Genomic DNA, 19,162 nt, shown 5'->3' on the forward strand with positions numbered 1-19,162 from the left:
AACAGCTGTCTGGAGGGGAGTAAGACACAGGTATGCCATGTAAGATGGCAGGCACTAATGCATGACTTTTAGTAAATGCTTTTATTTCAAGTATTTTGACTATTAAAAGTTGATTTTAATAATATACTGCATCCAAAGCATGCTTCCTGACAAACACGTCAAAGAACAAAACATCACAGTTATACAATCTGTGCGAATTAGATGGCTTTGTCAATTATCAGCAGAAGAATTAGCCTTTATATCAGAGGGTAGGAGTGAGCAAGAGATCAAGAACAGAGAAAGGACACTTGTGTTGAGCCACCATGGTGAGATTTATGTAAATATCCTGTGTAATTTTGTCCTTGAATAGTGCACTTATGCAGTACCTTAACTTGTATTTAAAATGCTTGCATTCATCAAACATGTATTTATATATTCAGGCTCTTGTCCCAGATATTCTCTGTTAACTGTTCATCTAATTCCATTTCCCACTTGGGCCTCATGGTGTCAGTTGTAGTAGCAGGATCAGTGCTATACTAATTTATTGTAAAGACTAGAAATGATTTTCTTACGTAATCCAATGTTAGTTCTATCATTGCTAGGAGTTTATCCATTATAGGATCAAGGTTAGCCTGAATTAATAAATTCTAATATTTGGTAATAATTACTCCTAATGAGCTCACTCTTATCTCAGTTGACTCTGTATCTGGAAAAGTTTCAGGTCAAACAAGGACATAAATGATGCAACTGATATTTGTGTGTGCTGAGATATGATAAATTTTTTTCTGTATAAAGTGACATTTTATTACTATAGGTATACTGTGTGTGATATCCATTCATTCTGGATGTGATTTCTAACACATAAAGCACTTAAGGTACTTCGGAGTGTGGCTAGTTAGTATTTCGGCACAGGGGTTGTTATTTGATACATTTACCCAAAAAATAAACCTAATCACTAGTTTCAAATTTTTCAGGATTGCAAATTGATAGGTGTATTTAAATGCCTTCAGTCATATGCTCAAAATGCAGTCTCCTTATCAAGGTGCTCTATGTAAAGAGGGTGTGTGGTACTGCGCCCTCGTTGTTACAACACTGTGTAAATGTGATAAATAATATACTGAACTGAACTAAATTAAAAGTTATATAAACACAATATGCAATGAATGATAAATCCTGTGAATCCAAACTGACAAAACTAGTATAGCACAGAGCAAATGTCTGCTAGCTTCAGTCACAGAAATGCTACATAAACAGGTGCTCAAGTTCTTTGGCTGACAAATACCTGACAGACTGAAACACTGCACTGAGCAAACATGCCAATTTCAATGTGCAAACAAGCTCTCCTCTTACTGTTTTAATTATTATCTCTTCATATTCAGCAATTTGATATCCTTAGCACTGATTTTCATTTGAAATGTTTTGGAATTGAGTGACAGTGTAAAGCAAAGCTGGGAAACTTACTTCTTCATTGGTTTCCCTCAGTTGTTCTCTTACTGCCTCGAGATCAGTGACTGCTTGATTCCTCTCCTTTAGTGTTAACTCCAACTTACACTGTAGTTCTGAAACAAAGAAAATCAAAGCAGTATTAAACAGGCTCCTCTCTCAAACAGATCACTTTAAGTGAATTTCATTATACTAAATCCTCAGTTAAATGAATATGCTGGTAGGACAAAGGTTAGCGTGGCTGCCCTTAAAGGACCAGTGTGTTGAGTTTAATGGAATCTTGCTGTGCAGTTGGTCATCGCAGCTGCCTTGGTTCACTCTCCCGTTTCAAACATGTCTGAAAAATGTGACAAACACAAAAGATCCTGTTTTGGGCTAATGGTAGCAGATAAATACTGAGCAAACAAATGCATCAGATCTACCCCTCAAGCTATATCTGTATTCAGAAAAACATCAAGACAAAGAATCCTTTTTTTTTTTACAAATGTCATTAACATTTGGTATTGTGTACACCAGCACATTGGAGACCTCCCTGTCCTGTCTCCTTTTTCTCCCATATGGGGAAACAATCACATTTTATGTTTTATTTAATTATTGTTTTATTTCTCCCATCTTTATTTAATATTTTGTTCTATGACACGCTTGTACATTGTTTGTTGTTGAAGTGGCCATTGTTATTTGTATGTTTTAGTAGATTTACACATAGAAAGGCTCAATTTAAGGTTACAAAAATGTAACGATTTTCAGGGAACTAGTTATTATATTATATATCCTGTTAATACAGCCCCTTAAATCTGACACACTTAATGAAATGTACTGAGACCAAAATACACGACATGTGATTAAGTACAAATAAAATATATTAAATATTTGTTAAAGCAGTGAAAATACAACTCACACACAACTCATGTTGGACATTGTTTTGTCTCTGTAATTAATAATATATAAAGTACAGTGTAGACCTGCTCTGTGTTTAATGCATGTTACTAACTAAATTCCTGGAGTTTCTGTGCTCTGTCGTCCAGCAGGTTATCATGGATCGTGGCTGCTGCTGTGGTCCTGCATGACGTCCACTACACATATTATTACTGTCATTATTGTTACCATATCTCCATTACAGTTTATAGTTAGTTAATGATTTGCTGCTGCTGTGCATCTGTGTCTCTCTATCTCTATCACCGGTTCCACTGCTACTGTAATCATTTTATCATTCATTGTGATTCATTGTCATTTTATCATTCATTGTCATTTTATCATTCATTGTGATTCATTGTCATTTTATCATTCATTGTAATTCATTGTCATTTTATCATTCATTGTAATTCATTGTCATTTTGTCATTCATTGTAATTGTACAATATGTTTGTGTTGATTTGTTCTGTACACGTGACATCTATTGCACGTCTGTCCGTCCTGGGAGAGGGATCCCTCCTCTGTGGCTCTTCCTGAGGTTTCTTCCACCTTTTTCCCTGTTAAAGATTTTTTGTGGGCAAGTTTTTCCTCACTGGAACCGAGGGTCTAAGGACAGAGGGTGTCACTCCCTGTACAGATTGTAAAGCCCTCAGAGGAAAATGTACTCTGTGACTTTGGGCTATACAAACAAAATTGAATTTGATTTGATTTGTATGGAAAGTGTCATGTGGCAATTAATGTAATTAATTAATGTGGTAACTGTGTTAAATTCAGGAATTTTTTTGTTCCCAGGAAATGTAAGAAACACTTTACTTGTGAAATCTTTGATATTACATGGAAATTAACTGTGTTAATACAAAGAAGCTCACAGCAGGACCAGGCTGAGACATTTAGGAAGGTACTTAAGCAGGAAAAGGTTGCTGACACCTTCAATTGTTTTGGGGGAGAGATGGAATGGCCATTTGTTAAGTAGGACAAGTATTGTGATGGATAAAATGTTCACATTGTATAAAAATGCAGATGAAGAGTTGTGATAATGGCAGGACCTTCTTTGGACCTCATCTCTGATGTTCTCAGCTCACATTTTAAACAGATGTCCTTTGAGCAGATTCAGTCGGAACCTCTGTTTGGTAAAATTGAAGCATGGAGAGTGAAAGTATCCCATGTGTTCCCTGACAGGAAGTGCTTTGACTAGCTGTCCATTAACATACAATTATGAATTTTCAACATAATAAGCCCACAATCTTCGAGCAAGTCAACTTATTTCTGTATTCAATCATCTTCTGCATCGAGTATATCATTTGCAAATGACATGATTATCTCTCCATTTTAATGCCAACAGCCTTGAACAACATGATGAAAAAAGCATCACAGAGTATGAATCCATTATCACCCAGGGTATAATTACTAGCTGACTAAAGGAACTGACCGTGACATTTCCCAGGAACAGCTGGAAGAGAAAGGGAGTACTTCACTAGTACTGTACTTCAGATTTTAAGACTCACATATTGTACATAGTTACTAGTTTTTTACATGTGTATGTAATGCACGCAGTCATTTCTTGACCCATGATACTACAGATGTCTTTTTCTCCATTGGTACTTTTAGCATATACAACATATGCTTTGATTAAAACAATTATCTGTGATACAGATGATGAAGACTATACTGCACTTCAATCAGAATTTACCAGCAACTACTTCATCAGTTAAAAATCAAAGAGATCTCAGTTCTAAATGAATCTCATTCACTAAAGACCTAAGACCCAAAATGTCACAACTTCAGCCAGCCTTTAGTTTTTCATTCACCTGTCTTCTGTTTTTTCCACACTCAGGCCCTGTTTACACGTACACAGGTATTTTTAAAAACGGAGACATTTCCCTTCGTTTGTACCTATCTTTTACACGCAAACGGTGAATTCGCCTCTGAAAACGAATCTTTCTAAAAACTCCGGCTAGAGTGGAGATTCTGGAAAACTCCGGTTTTGCGTTTGCGTGTAAATTGAGATAAACGGAGTTTTAGGCAGCGGATGCGCCAAAAGTGCGACCAATGTTTACTTGTTGCTATGACGATGCTCATGGAAGCATTATTCTGATTGGCTTGCAGAGGATTCGCCTTCTTCCTACACTGCCACCCACAGGCTTGGCGTAGTTATGACGGCGCTCGATGGCGTATTTATGTGGGTTGACTTTTTTGAAAACGATGCTATGTGCACGATGTTATTTTGGAAAACGGAGGGAGGGAAATATTCGTTTCTCAACATACCCGGCTACGTGTAAACGTAGCCTAACTCTCATATCATTTCAGACGCTGCCACTCCCCCCTGCTCTGCATTAACCGCTGAGTTCATTCACCTGGCTTGCCCCACCTCCACTCACCTGCTCCTCATCAGCTAATCAGCCCCTCAGTATATGTACCAGTCCACTTCCCTCAGGTCTTTGCCAGATTGTCTAGTGTGTTTTCCCTAGCTATCCAGCAAATTCTACTACCCTGATTCTGATCCTGCCTGCTCGTGTTTTGACCTGCCCTTTTGGACTTTGGACCTCCCTTTCTGCCTGCTCCTACTGGATTTGTTTGCCACGCGGACTGCTTTCTGGTTTGACCTCTGCTAAGTCATTAAACTCTGTTTCTCCACCCGAACTGTTTCCTGTGTCGTGCTATTGGGTTCTTGCCTGCCGTTTTGTTACTCCTGACAGTACAATCTGGCCAAGAATGAACCCAGCCGACATGGAGAATGTAAAGCAGGAAATGGCAGCACAAGCTGCTGTTCTATGCCAGCATGAGAAGCACCTCACCGCCATGGAGGTGGCTCTCCAGGAGGCTTCTGCACGCCACAACCAACATTTGGAGACCCTGAACAATCAGCTCCAGCAGCTCATGCAGCTCAGACAAACGCCAGCGGCTTCACCACCCACCAGTCCTCCTGTTCCCACTGCTCCGGGTCCAGAACCCCGCTTAAGTGCTCTGGAGCGCTTTTCTGGAGCTCCAGGTACCTGCCACTCTTTTTTGACCTTGTGCAAGTTGACTTTTGAGCTTCAGCCCCTCACATATCCCACTGAGAGGTCAAGAGTGGCTTTCATGATCACCCAGCTTACTGGGCGGGCTCGGGACTGGGGCACCGCTGAGTGGGAGAAGCAGTCGGCCTTCTGTTCTTCTGTGACTGCCTTCTCTGAGGGTCTTCGGAAGGTGTTTGATCATGCTACCCCTGGTCGAGAGGCTGCTCGTGGACTGTTAAGCCTGGTTCAGGGGAACCGGAGAGTGACCGATTATTCCATTGAGTTTAGGACGCTTGCTGCGGAGAGTGACTGGAATGCTTCCTCCCTGACTGACGCCTTCTACAACGGCCTTTCTGATGACATCAAGGATGAGCTGGCGGCTCGGGATCCTCCGACTGATTTGGACACGCTCGTTGCCACGGCCATCTGCATTGACGGACGTCTCAGGGAAAGGAGACGCGAGAGAGCGCTGAGCAGTACTCCCCAGAGTCTTCATCGTCCTCCAGCGTCACCTCCCACTTCTAGGTTTTCTCCCTCCGCCAGTGCCCCTGGAGACCAGGTTGAGCCCATGCAACTTGGCCGGACCAGGCTTTCTGCTGCTGAACGACAGCGGCGACAAAGGGAGAACTGCTGCATGTACTGTGGGCAGGGAGGTCATTACGTTTCTTCTTGTCCAGTAAAAGACAGGGCTCACCAGGAATCCAGAGGGCGCTGGTGAGCCATATCATGAACTCTGACATGCCCTCTCGTTCACTACTTCATGCTCAGCTCATCTGTAATGGACAATCACACGCCGTCTCTGTCCTCATTGACTCCGGGGCTGATGCCAACCTCCTGGATCGTGGTCTTGCCATACAGCTGGGTATTAACCAGGAACCTTTGGTCAAGCCTATTCAGGCTACTGCTCTGGATGGGCGCCTTCTCTGCACAGTAACCCACTGCACTGTTCCCCTTCATCTGGGCATATCAGGTAACCACACTGAATCACTTACCTTTCACCTGATAAATGCTCCTCAGCACCCAGTTATCCTGGGGTTTCCTTGGTTACTAAAACATAATCCATATATTGACTGGGGGACTGGTTCAATTCTACAATGGAGTGAACAGTGTCATGCAGTCTGTCTGAAATCTGCTTTGCTACCTGCCTTCAACACCTCTTCCTCTAATGAGCTCCCAGATCTCTCAGGTGTCCCATCCGAGTACCACGACTTAAGGGAGGTGTTTAACAAGGTACGGGCCACCTCGCTTCCCCCACACCGCCCGTACGATTGTGCCATTGACCTCCTCCCGGGCTCATCACCACCAAGGGGGAGACTCTATTCTCTGTCAACCCCTGAAACCAAGGCAATGGACGACTACATCAACAACTCGCTGGCAGCAGGCATCATCCGTCCCTCTTCATCCCCTGCTGGAGCTGGATTTTTCTTTGTGGAGAAGGACAAATCCCTCCGACCCTGCATTGATTACCGCGGTCTGAATGATGTCACCGTTAAAAACAGGTACCCCCTCCCACTCATCTCTTCTGCATTTGAACTGTTGCAAGGAGCTTCTGTGTTTACCAAGCTTGATCTCAGGAATGCCTATCACCTTGTTCGCATCCGGGAGGGGGGTGAGTGGAAAACGGCATTCAACACCCCAAGGGGCCACTATGAGTACCTGGTCATGCCTTTCGGACTCACTAATGCTCCTGCTATATTCCAAGCCTTGGTGAATGATGTGCTCCGGGATTTTCTCAATGTGTTTGTATACATCGATGATATCCTCATATTTTCAAGGTCTGAACAGGAACATGTGCAGCATGTCCGCCGTGTTCTCCAGAGACTCCTAGAGAACCAGCTGTTCGTGAAGGCGGAGAAATCAGAGTTCCATGCCACTGAGGTGTCATTCCTGGGATACATCATTTCGGTTGGACGTATTCACATGGATCCCACCAAGGTTAAGGCAGTGGTGGATTGGCCTGTTCCCACCACTCGGAAGAAGCTTCAGCAGTTCCTTGGGTTTGCCAATTTCTATCGCAGGTTTATCCGCAACTATAGTTCTGTGGCAGCTCCCCTAACAGCCCTCACCTCCCAGAAGGTAGCCTTCCAATGGTCCCCTACTGCAGAAAGGAGGTTCAATGAGTTAAAGTCACGGTTCTCTACTGCTCCCATTCTCATCCTTCCAGATCCAGAACACCAGTTTGTTGTGGAAGTGGATGCATCAGACTCCGGGGTGGGGGCAGTCCTGTCTCAGTGGTCAGCAGAGGACCAAAAGTTACATCCATGTGCCTTTTTCTCCCGCAAGTTGTCCCCAGCAGAAAGAAATGATGACATCGGAAACCGGGAGTTACTGGCCGTCAAGCTGGCTCTCGAGGAGTGGAGGCACTGGTTGGAGGGGGCAAGGCATCCGTTTGTGGTGTGGACAGACCACAAAAACCTGGAGTACATCCGGTCAGCCAAACGGTTGAACTGGTTAAGGTGGTCATCGGCACTATTACCTGGGATATTGTGGACAAGGTAAAACAGTCCCAGGCCAACCACCCGGCTCCCAGTGCCTGCCCTGATAATTGTCTGTATGTGCCTGTGAATCTCCGCTCTCAGGTCCTCCAGTGGGGACATTGTTCTCGCCTTGCCTGTCACCCGGGGGTTAGGCGCACCCTAGCTCTGCTGAAGCAACGTTTCTGGTGGGCTTCCATGGAAGAGGACACCAAGGAGTTTATCGCTCAGCACAAGACTGCTCGCCATGCCCCCCCTGGCCTTCTCCAGCCACTGCCTATTCCTCCATGGTCCCACATCTCTCTGGACTTTGTCACTGGACTGCCTCCCTCAGAGGGTAACACCACCATTCTCACTATTGTGGACAGATTTTCGAAGTCTGCTCAGTTTGTTCCATTGCCTAAGTTACCATCTGCCAAAGAAACAGCTGAACTTGTGTTACATCATGTGTTCCGTTTGCACGGCCTCCCCTGTGATATTGTTTCTGACCGGGGGCCACAGTTCACTTCTCGTTTCTGGACAGAGTTTTGCCAACTGTTGGGGGCCACGGTCAGCCTATCCTCTGGTTTCCATCCTCAATCCAACGGACAGACTGAACGGATGAACCAGGAAATGGAGACTGCCCTGCGTTGCATTGCGTCCCAGACACCATCCCCCTGGTCCAAACAGCTTCTATGGGTTGAGTATGCTCACAATACGCTTCCATGCTCAGCCACAGGGCTTTCTCCTTTCCAGTGCTCTTGGGGATATCAACCTCCACTGTTCCCGGAGCAGGAGCGAGAGGCCAGGGTCCCATCGGTCCAGGCATTCATCCAGCGCTGTCGGCGCACCTGGCAGCGGGCCCGTTCTACTCTCCTGCGTTCGTCCAACAGGTACCAGAGAAATGCCAACCGTCGTCGAATCCCTGCACCATGCTACACTCCTGGCCAGAAGGTCTGGTTGTCCACACATGACCTCCCACTCCGGGTAGCGTCTAGGAAGTTGGCCCCAAGGTTTGTGGGCCCATTCTCCATCACTAAGGTCGTCAACCCTGCTGCAGTCTGTCTCCGCCTTCCTCGCTCCATGAGAATTCATCCCACCTTTCATGTCTCCAAGATCAAACCTGTAAGGGAGAGTCAGCTCCAGCCCTCCTCCAGACCCCCGCCACCCCCCCCCCCCCCCCCGCTCATTGACGGGGTCCTGCCTACTCTGTCCATCGTCTCATCAGGTCACGACGGCGGGAAGGGGTTTTCAATACCTGGTTGATTGGGAGGGCTACTGCCCTGAGGAGCGTTCATGGTTCCAGCTCGTAACATCTTGGACCCTGATCTCATCTCAGCGTTCCATAGGGACCATCCTGACACCCGGTGGGACGTCAGGGGCCGTCCCTAGAAGGGGGGTTCTGTCACAACTTCACCAGCCTTAGTTTTCATTCACCTGTCTTCTGTTTTCCACACTAACTCTCATGTCATTTCAGACGCTGCCACTCCCCCCTACTCTGCATTAACCGCTGAGTTCATTCACCTGGCTTGCCCCACCTCCACTCACCTGCTCCTCATCAGCTAATCAGCCCCTCAGTATATGTACCAGTCCACTTCCCTCAGGTCTTTGCCAGATTGTCTAGTGTGTTTTCCCTAGCTATCCAGCAATTCTACTACCCTGATTCTGATCCTGCCTGCTCGTGTTTTGACCTGCCCTTTTGGCTTTGGACCTCCCTTTCTGCCTGCTCCTACTGATTTGTTTGCCACGCGGACTGCTTTCTGGTTTGACCTCTGCTAAGTCATTAAACTCTGCTTCTCCACCCGAACTGTTTCCTGTGTCGTGCTATTGGGTTCTTGCCTGCCGTTTTGTTACTCCTGACACAAAATCCCAATACAGATGTAGCAACTTAAAAGTTCCCGTGTTTCCGTGACGGAACCGTGGACGGGACCGTGGCTGTTCCGTCCACAGGTCCTGTCAAGGCCTTGCTGGTGCGTGAACCGAAATGTAATCCCCCGCGATGAACCGTATGTCAGTGAGGCCCCCGGTACTGGGGAACCGCCCCTAAGCCGTCTGTTTAAAACCACTGCAATGCTCATTGTCACGGGGGAGAGCAGTGATGTTCCGCTCTCACCGTCGACTGTCTAAAGACCCATCTGAAACAGTATTTTACGCCGGGTGAGCTGATGCAAGCTGATCAGCGGATCAGTTGATGGAAAAAAAAAAAGTTGTGATAGCTAACGCAGTTGACGCAGCAGCAACAAGAACAGCCAACTAAGCGTTATTAAAGGAAAACTCCCTCGAACGTCCGTAAATAGCTAGATGTTGTTGATTAAACAGTGACCATAGGTAAATGGCGTATAAGCGTCAAATCGAAAGAATTACGGGTGAATTCAAGTATGACATAAGTCAAGTATTTTGGTTTTAATAAAGTTGCAGTTAAGCTTACGAAACCATCAAACATATATTTAGGCATTCCAGAAAGGACTTATTCGCAAGGAGGCTAAGCCAGGCACAAAACAGGATCGCTCGTCGAGGACATACAGACGTTTTGGCAAAGGAGAGTCACCGTGGACTTTTGCAACAGACTTCTCTCTGGACTTTAAAAAGCTGTGCCGTGTTTATTATAATGGAGGGAGGCCATAGTGGAAATAAACATGGTGTCCATGTAGATTTAAAAACATAACATATATCTGCAAACTTTATTAAGACCAAACATACTTCACTTATTTCATACATATTTGTAACGGGCTTGTGTATACACTGTGGCTGTTGAGTTGTGTTCAGTAGTTAGGCTGCAGTGTATGGGGTGACGCCTGGGGGGTGGCGTTGTTAGGGCTGTGAAGCCTGTCAGTCATGGCAGTTGCCATGGCGATGAGGGGCACGAAGTAGCTAATGTGTTAATGTTATATGCTGCTGTGCTTGCCTTGTTTTATTGTTTTTTTTGCCGTTGGCTACGGCCACAGGAGCCTGTGTTCCAGATTAGGAATAAAGTCCAGCAAAACCAGTTGCTTCGTAGTTTCATGTTCGGGTCACTTCAATATTCTTTCCATTTACGCCATTAGCCTATGGAATGGACGAAAATGAAAAGGAGTCATTCATGTTCATGAACACATCCAATCACAAGGCTGCTGTTAGTATGCGTACTCAAACCAGCTGCATTCTCCGCTCTGTGATCTGTGACACTGGGAGACCAAAAAGCCCATCAAGTGCAAACAATGAGTGCTAATGAGGTTTGTTGGTTTACCTGGCCTAAAGCGTGCACTACAGTAAATACCTGCATAACAAGGGCTTCCAAACGCTCTCTCTGCAGCTCTATGTCGCCACAACAACAACGAGCCCTCCCCTCCAAATAAACTGTTAATTAAAAAATAAACCATCGCTTGTATCTGCAGGTCTGACACACAGGCCTGGCAGCCCTGAGACTCCGAACCGTTTTTTGTAACTTTTTTAAGGGTTAGTTTGTTGTTTACCTGCAATAAAACGAGAGGAGGCGCGAACACAAGAGAAGAGACGCTCCTGTAATATGCAAAGACTAGTGGTGGCCATAGATTAGTTGCGCCAATCAAAACAGCTGATGCGCCAATGCCGGCCGGCATTAGCGCGATCAGCTGTTTCTCTGAGTAAACAAAGGCAGCTGTCCAGGTGGAAGCGGGCATTTAAAAAATCACCAAGAAAAACCACAGCGAAAACATGACAAAAGCACAAAACTCTCTAAACTGCTATAGAGATCAGGACTCCACGGAGTTACAGTGAAGAAACAAAAAACGAACAAAAGAGAAAAAAGTAAAAAGTAAAAAAAAGCGACCTGAGAGGCTGGACGAACCTTTGCAATAGATTATGGTATATTTTTTTATCGCCTGATAAGAGTCTCACGTTAACGCCGATAACGGCCCACCGCTAGTAAAGACAGAACAGCCTAGATGTTGTTGATTTGGTGAATGCTGACTGTTAGATATAAACACCTTAAATTTAATTTCAATTCAGTACACGCTCATTTATACGGCTACTGTACAGTATGCAGTAGTCAAACCAGCTGCATTTTCCGCTCTGTGATCTGTGACACTGAGAGACCAAAAAGCCCATTACTGTAAGCGCAAACAAAAGGTTGAGCAACGAGAATGCTAACGAGGTGTGTAAGCTACGTCATCTCCAGGTAGAACAACTGTAAAAAAGTTCTGTGAGAGAAGCGCCATCTCCTGGTCATACCCTGTAATTACACGAATGGGTGGAGTTACAGTAAAAAATAGACACGCCCGGGAGAAGGAGGGGGGTCTCTCCTTTCCCGGGACTTTGCAGGGAACCGGCTGGAAGTCAGCTGGAAGACGGCTGCCATTCAGCTGGCGTTCAGCTTGAACGGGAACTTTTAAGTTGCTACTACTGTAAATGTGTGAAGTAACTAAATCTGTAGTGTGGGTGGTGGTTAGGCAAGTTGTGCATCCAACTGTCAAACAGGATGTTGGAGTTTAGGCACTACGCTGCCTATTATCAATGAGTGGTGCCAGGTAGTGATAAAAGAAGGAACTGTGCTGTCAGACAGGATGGTACCTGCTAAAAGCATTGAGGCTGAAAAGAATGCTATAAATGTTTGAGAAAAGTTTGTTTGTTTGGATGTGGATAAACTAACTGTAGCTGGTAAATGGACTGTACTTATATATGTCCTTTCTAGTCTTCTGACCACTCAAAGCTCTTTTACACTACATATCTCATTCACCCATTCACACACATTCATACACTGATGGCATTAGCTGCCATGCAAGGTGCCAACTGCTCATCAGTTTGAGGAGCTAGCCATTCATATGCATGGCCCGGCCTTCGGAAGTAATTTGGGGTAAAATATTTTCAGTATCATTCAGACAGAAATATGTGACATACTTCACAATTGAAAGTGTGCAGTTGCAGACATACTGTACCTGAGATGGTGGTCTTGCACTGAGGGGACAGACAGACTGTGCTAGCTGCATGTATCTCTTCACTCTCCTCCTCTTCATCATCGAGGTTGATCTCAGTGATGGTCTCTGGACTAAGGTGGGACAGCAACATCATGCTTTTCCTCTTCAGAGAATGGTTCTGACGGTTCAACTACAGTGAGGCACAAAAAAGGGTGAACGTTGATGTCTACGGCACAATATGGGACACTATTTCAAAGAGCTACCGGAGACATTTGATCTTTTTAAAAATGAGGGATCTATTTAAATTTATTGTTGACAAAATAAATGGTGTGTCTTTTGTTAAGTCTCATGGTATCATATGGATTAGGATAATTGTCTCTGACAAACAGATCTAAGTGATCGTATTACTGCTACATCCTTATGCATGCAGGTACACAGGGTCATGTTGGTTAATATCTTTCCTGCTCAAACAAGCATGAGGTGAAGGTGGCGGAAATCCCCTGTCGCCTAGACTCCGAGGTTTAGAGCCATCTAAGCATAGTGGCATCTTTCTATTCCATTACAACCACTGAGTCAAACCCAATATCTATCTTTGACAATAACGGAACCTTGGGAGAACTAGAACTGCAATCTTGCATCTGCTTCCCTACAAAAAGTATTTACTGTATATGTTTAATATACAGTATTTAATTAATTACTTTTTGTCCTAAAATTGTGAATCTTGAAATTACACGTGAGTGATATTTATGAAAAATACAGCCTACTTCTGTAACATGATTAAACATCTGACTCTAATGAAGAGGAAATCAGCAGCTACAACTGTTCACAGCCATGACAATACACCTCAGTGTAAATAATTTAGCTTAAGAGGATGAATACACTCACCATACCTCAATGTGAGATTACATGGTGCACAGAAACAACTCACAAATGCACAACTTATGGCATGTTCAGCACGTTTTGTCTAACAGATGACATGAATCCAACAAAAAGTGACAGAGCCCGCATCTTACAGCACCTTCATTTTTCAAATCTGCATGGAGTGACACGCGTGCTTTGTATTAAGGTAGTGGAAAATAAGGTAGCAGAGCAACAGACAAGGCAGATGAGATGTTGTTGATTTCCTCTTTTCTTTGGCCCTGCAATCAGTCATAATGGCAGGACACATGCAAAAGCAATGATAAGGTGTGAAAAAACAGACATTATTAGAGGAGCACAAGCAGACGAAGAAAAAGCCAGTGAATATCTCTCCTTTTAGATGTAATCACAGTTTTCCGATGTGACATGTATTTACATCTTGCATTTCTGTGCATTGTGTTTTTTTGTGTCATTATCACTTCTAACACGTATTCTTATGTGGCGTTTTTTCTTTTTGCATATTCTACATGAAGAATGCATACTAAACTGCCACAATGGCCAATCTATTTATTAAAGTTCAATCAATAGGATGGTCAAATGTACCAATTAAGTAGACCATTACTAAGTAAAATATGAATGAAGCCTATGGCAAGGAGATGGATGTCAATTATGCATGTTTCTTGGTGTCATCCAGAGGAAGAAAAGTGCCTGGAGAGGAGAAAAAAGACGAGAGATAGAAGAGGCGAGCCATAAAAAAAACATTTATTAATGGCATCCTGGTGGGAGCAGATTGCAGCAATTCCATCTTTTGATGATGCCCTTCAGACGGCATCTTGTTTCTGAAATGCAATCAACAATATATAACATGGAATCACATTCTTCTGATAATAATCTACAATTCGTGAAAGATGTACATGTGAAATTACATACTAAGACAAATCAAGGCTGACATAGCATTGGCTTAGCACTCTGTGGAGGTCACCATTATAAAGTCACGGTCCCGTCATCTTACCTGTGATCACAGCTCAACACAAAACATTCTGATTTGACTAGTTGTAAATTGCTAACACCCTCTGGTTGCTTTTTAATTCAAAATGTTGAGGAGTTAAGGAATTGCTCTGAACTTTAGCTGCTTTCAGAGTGGCCATGGAAATATCACTGGGTACAAAGAAATTAATAGAGTTCAATTTGTCTGTCCTCCTCTGGAAACACCTCCTCATGTATTTTTGGTTTGATTTAAATGTAAATGAGTAATAAACTGATGTTAACACCCTCACACGGGACTCACACCGAACGCGGAACGGAAGCGGAACGGTACTTTGCCCGGCGTCAACTCACACCGGACGCGGATCAGCCGCGGAACGGCAGCGGAGCGAGCCGGCCGTATTCATGCGAGATCACGAGATCACGCGAGAATCCTGGACGTACGCGAGACCCCGCGTATAAACAGTGTATAAAAAAACAACAACAACAAACAGCTGACTTTGCTTCTCCGACGTGGAGGAGATTATAAAAAGCATCTGTTGTGTCATAAATGATTGTGTGTTGTTCCACTTCAACAATTAGTCTCTCGTTGAGACCCTTTGATCGATCTTTGATCACCTGGTGCCACCGGTTATGACGTCACATTGATGTGAAGTTGTAAAAAGCTACATGAACTGTGTATTGTGTTTTATTTTGAAAGGGGGCGGAAGTTTATTACGTTGATTCAAGGCCCGGTTTCCTGTCTGGTGCGCAGTGCTCTGTTGAAATTTACGAGGTTTAGCCGCGGCTCGCGGAAGAAATAGAAATCCTGCGGAAAGCTCGCGCTGTGGCGCGGAGAGCCGCTTCTGGGATGCTTCTGATCCGCGTCTGATCCGCGCCCGGTGTGAGTGCTCTCATTGACTAGACTGGATTCTATTTGCTACGGTGACCGCGGCGGTGCCGTTCCGCTTCCGTTCCGCGTCCGGTGTGAGTTGGCCTTGAGTGTAACACGGGACTCACACCGAACGCGGAACAGAAGCGGAACGGAAGCGGAACGGTACTTTGCCCGGTGTCAACTCACACCGAACGCGGATCAGCCGCGGAACGGCAGCGGAGCGAGCCGGCCGTATTCACGCGAGATCACGAGATCACGCGAGAATCCTGGACATACCCGAGACCCCGCGATAAACAGTGTATAAAGAAAACAACAACAACAAACAGCTGACTTTGCTTCTCCGACGTGGAGCAGATTATAAAAAGCATCTGTTGTGTCATAAATGATTGTGTGTTGTTCCACTTCAACAATTAGTCTCTCGTTGAGACCCTTTGATCGATCTTTGATCACCTGGTGCCACCGGTCATGACGTCACTTTGATGTGAAGTTGTAAAAAGCTACATGAACTGAGTATTGTGTTTTATTTTGAAAGGGGGCGGAAGTTTATTACGTTGATTCAAGGCCCGGTTTCCTGTCTGGTGCGCAGTGCTCTGTTGAAATTTACGAGGTTCAGCCGCGGCTCGCGGAAGAAATAGAAATCTTGCGGAAAGCTCGCGCCGTGGCGCGGAGAGCCGCTTCTGGGACGCTTCTGATCCGCGCCCGGTGTGAGTGCTCTCATTGACTAGACTGGATTCTATTTGCTACGGTGACCGCGGTGGTGCCGTTCCGCTTCCGTTCCGCGTCCGGTGTGAGTTGGCCCTAAGAATTGTGACTTTACAATATTCCTGAAATGCTATTGAAAGGTCAACACTGCTCAAAAAGGTAATGTCACTTATTCCAGCCTTATTCCATTCAAAGTACTTATGGATTAATGGTAAACAGATGTGTTGCTTTCAACTGAAATAAGTGAATAGCAGATGTATGGATATATTCTCGGGAATGGCTAATTAAGGACTATCGGTCGTTCTGCCCCCCACAGTGAGTGCTCGTACAGCATGCTATATTAGCAAGGCAGGAGCAGCTCTAGTTCTGGAAACTGTTTTAAAATCAAGGAAGAAGAGGATGAAAGAAGCAGCGAGCAGAAGAGAGCAAATACATCAAATGAAGGTTGAAAGAGAGTAGTCACTCAGACTGCCATGAAGCAAGCTTTTAGCCAGTATATTCTTAACAACAAATAGATTAATTCCCGCTGGCATAGCAGGAGTGGGCTAGTTTATTGCTGCCTCTTAGCAGCCTTGTTCAGTGGACATAGCCTGACACATTATCTTTTCTGAGGCCAATTCTTGCACTGAGTCAGTAGGAAAAGAAATGTGACACAAAATCATCTCCCACATTTCAAGGCAATGACAATTCATTACATTTGATTCTGTGCCACCAGTGGCTTAATATTCACTTTGCACACACTGAAATTTCCAAGCCTGCACATTTGCATCCATACAGTACAACGACAAAGAAAGTACTACAACTCAAATGTTGCTAATATTCATTATTAGAATATGCTTGTGAAACAATGCCCACCAAAGCTCATTTGGCCATAAATACACCATGTACAAAACAGGTTAGAGATAGTTTTACATTTGTTTGATATCTGGAGTCTCCCATTGATTTTCTGGATTTATTTATAATAAAAAACATGTTTCAGGGGCAGTGTTTAGAGCAGGTAGAGCAGGTTTAGGTAGAGCAGCCGCCCCGTGTGTGAAGGCTCAGTCCTTTTTGCGGAAGCCCAGGGTTCAAATCTGACCTGTCTCCCCACATTCCTGTCACTCTTCAGCTGTCTCTATCAAATAAAGCTTGAAAAGGCAAAAAAAAAGAAAAGAAAAAATCCAAAAAAAACAAAACAAAAACAAACATGTTTCATGCATGTGTCTGGAGGATAGATGAGGCCATGAAACATTTTTTTTTTTGCATATGTGGTTGGAGAAACTAAATACTGAGGCAGAAACCTTATCGAGATTTCTGGAAATAAACTGTAAACTGTCCACTCTTTCCTAGAGTCATAAGTTATTGACAAGAAAATTGTAGTGTCTTGCAAAAATATATTTCACTCACTGATTCTTGAGAGTTGGGACAAAAACTTTTTTTCTGAAAAACTTTTTTTGAAAATGTACTATACACTATATTGATTAGAGTTATATGTTCATGTAGATAAAGACCTGTGCTATTTGACCATGTAAAGGTGCAGGCTGGAGGTTAAAAAATAAATTCACATGTTTACCTTAAAAACATGATTTATGTCAACTCTATCAGACACACTAAAAGTATATAATCATATAATTATAATAGCCCAACAAGAATCTTAAGTTATAATAGTGTTTAGTTACTCTGATATGCAATAAAATATAATATATAAACTAAAGGCTTAATTTCACACTGTTATGAACACACAGATTTCTAAAAAAAAAAATTGCATCTTTTATTTTGCCACTAAAGAAAAAAATCTTTAAGTGAATAAGACAAGAGGATGTAGATCTGATGATCCTTTATTACTTACACAACAAAAACTGAAGAAAGAATTAGAAAAACATACATCTGACAATGCTGTTGAAGATCTGACAGTGTTGACTCTTAAAGGTGCAGTGTGTGTTCCTACACCCAGATGTTTAAAACATCTCGCACTGCCTTGTGCAGACAAAATCAATGTCCAGTGGAAGTAGTGGAAGATAAGACACAGCCATTACAATATTTCTAAGAGTATAACACAAGATGTTGAGGATTTCTTCCTGAACTCTGCATGTGTGATAACTGATATAATTGTGATAACTGATAAGAAGTAGCAGAGAATGATACTGACAGACACAATGATCAACTTCCACATTGATTTCCTCTAGGAGCCCCACTGCAAAGCTGAGCTTCACTTCATTCTGTGCTCAGAAGCCCTTCTATTATGTCACAGTATCTAGCATCTGATTGGAAGATGTGTCTGTTTGGGACAAATGTTTGAAAATAGTATAATATGCGGTTATTGTGGATTTGTCAACTCCGTCAGCTTATATGTGAACTCCGTCAGACATAAAACCTGACAGAGTTGACTGACGGAGTTGACTCTGACAGAGTTGAGTGATGGAGTTGACTCTGATGGAGTTGACTCTGACGGAGTTGACTCTGATGGAGTTGACTCTGTCGGAGTTGACTCTGACAGAGTTGACTCTGACAGGGTTGACTCTGACAGAGTTGACTCTGACGGAGTTGACTCTGACGGAGTTGAGTGATGGAGTTGACTCTGTCGGAGTTAACTCTGTCGGAGTTGACTCTGACAGGGTTGACTCTGATGGAGATGACTCGGATGGAGTTGAGTGATGGAGTTGACTCTGTCGGAGTTGACTCTGACGGAGTTGACTCTGACGGAGTTGACTCTGTCGGAGTTGACTCTGTCGGAGTTGAGTGATGGAGTTGACTCTGACGGAGTTGACTCTGACGGAATTGACTCTGACGGAGTTGACTCTGATGGAGTATCAGTGTTTACAATTCCTTTAGATCTAACTTTGTGAGTATGTCAATCATTATTCATTTCTTTATTCTTGATATAAATAAGACAGCGCACCATAATTGTTCCTGTATGATTATATCTGACAACAAAACTTAACCTACAACTGGATTCTTCAAGAACATGTGAACAGATTCAATATATTTCCATGCTGAATATTGTAATAGTAATAATTCTAACAGCATTGTCATTTGTTATTTCTTAGTCTAAAGGTCAAGCTTTTTAACCTTGTGTTGAGTGATAGCAGGTTAGTAGCAGGTTATTGGGAG

At 43.7% G+C, this 19,162-nt stretch overlaps 1 protein-coding gene across 3 annotated transcripts in view; it reads right to left on the reverse strand.

The window, feature by feature from the left end:
• The window catches only part of shtn1 (shootin 1), a 39,498-nt gene that overhangs the window by 9,093 nt on the left and 11,243 nt on the right, over positions 1-19,162 (reverse strand). For all 3 annotated transcript variants that reach the window (XM_019276551.2, XM_027286402.1, XM_010755661.3), the window contains exons 5-6: positions 12,676-12,844; positions 1,441-1,538 (exon numbers count right to left, since the gene is read on the reverse strand). In XM_019276551.2, coding sequence (XP_019132096.1) covers positions 1,441-1,538; positions 12,676-12,844 — 267 coding nt within the window. The remainder of the gene's footprint in view (positions 1-1,440; positions 1,539-12,675; positions 12,845-19,162) is intronic.

This window comes from Larimichthys crocea, chromosome I, assembly GCF_000972845.2.
Source record: "Larimichthys crocea isolate SSNF chromosome I, L_crocea_2.0, whole genome shotgun sequence".
NCBI classification, from domain to species: Eukaryota; Metazoa; Chordata; class Actinopteri; family Sciaenidae; genus Larimichthys; species Larimichthys crocea.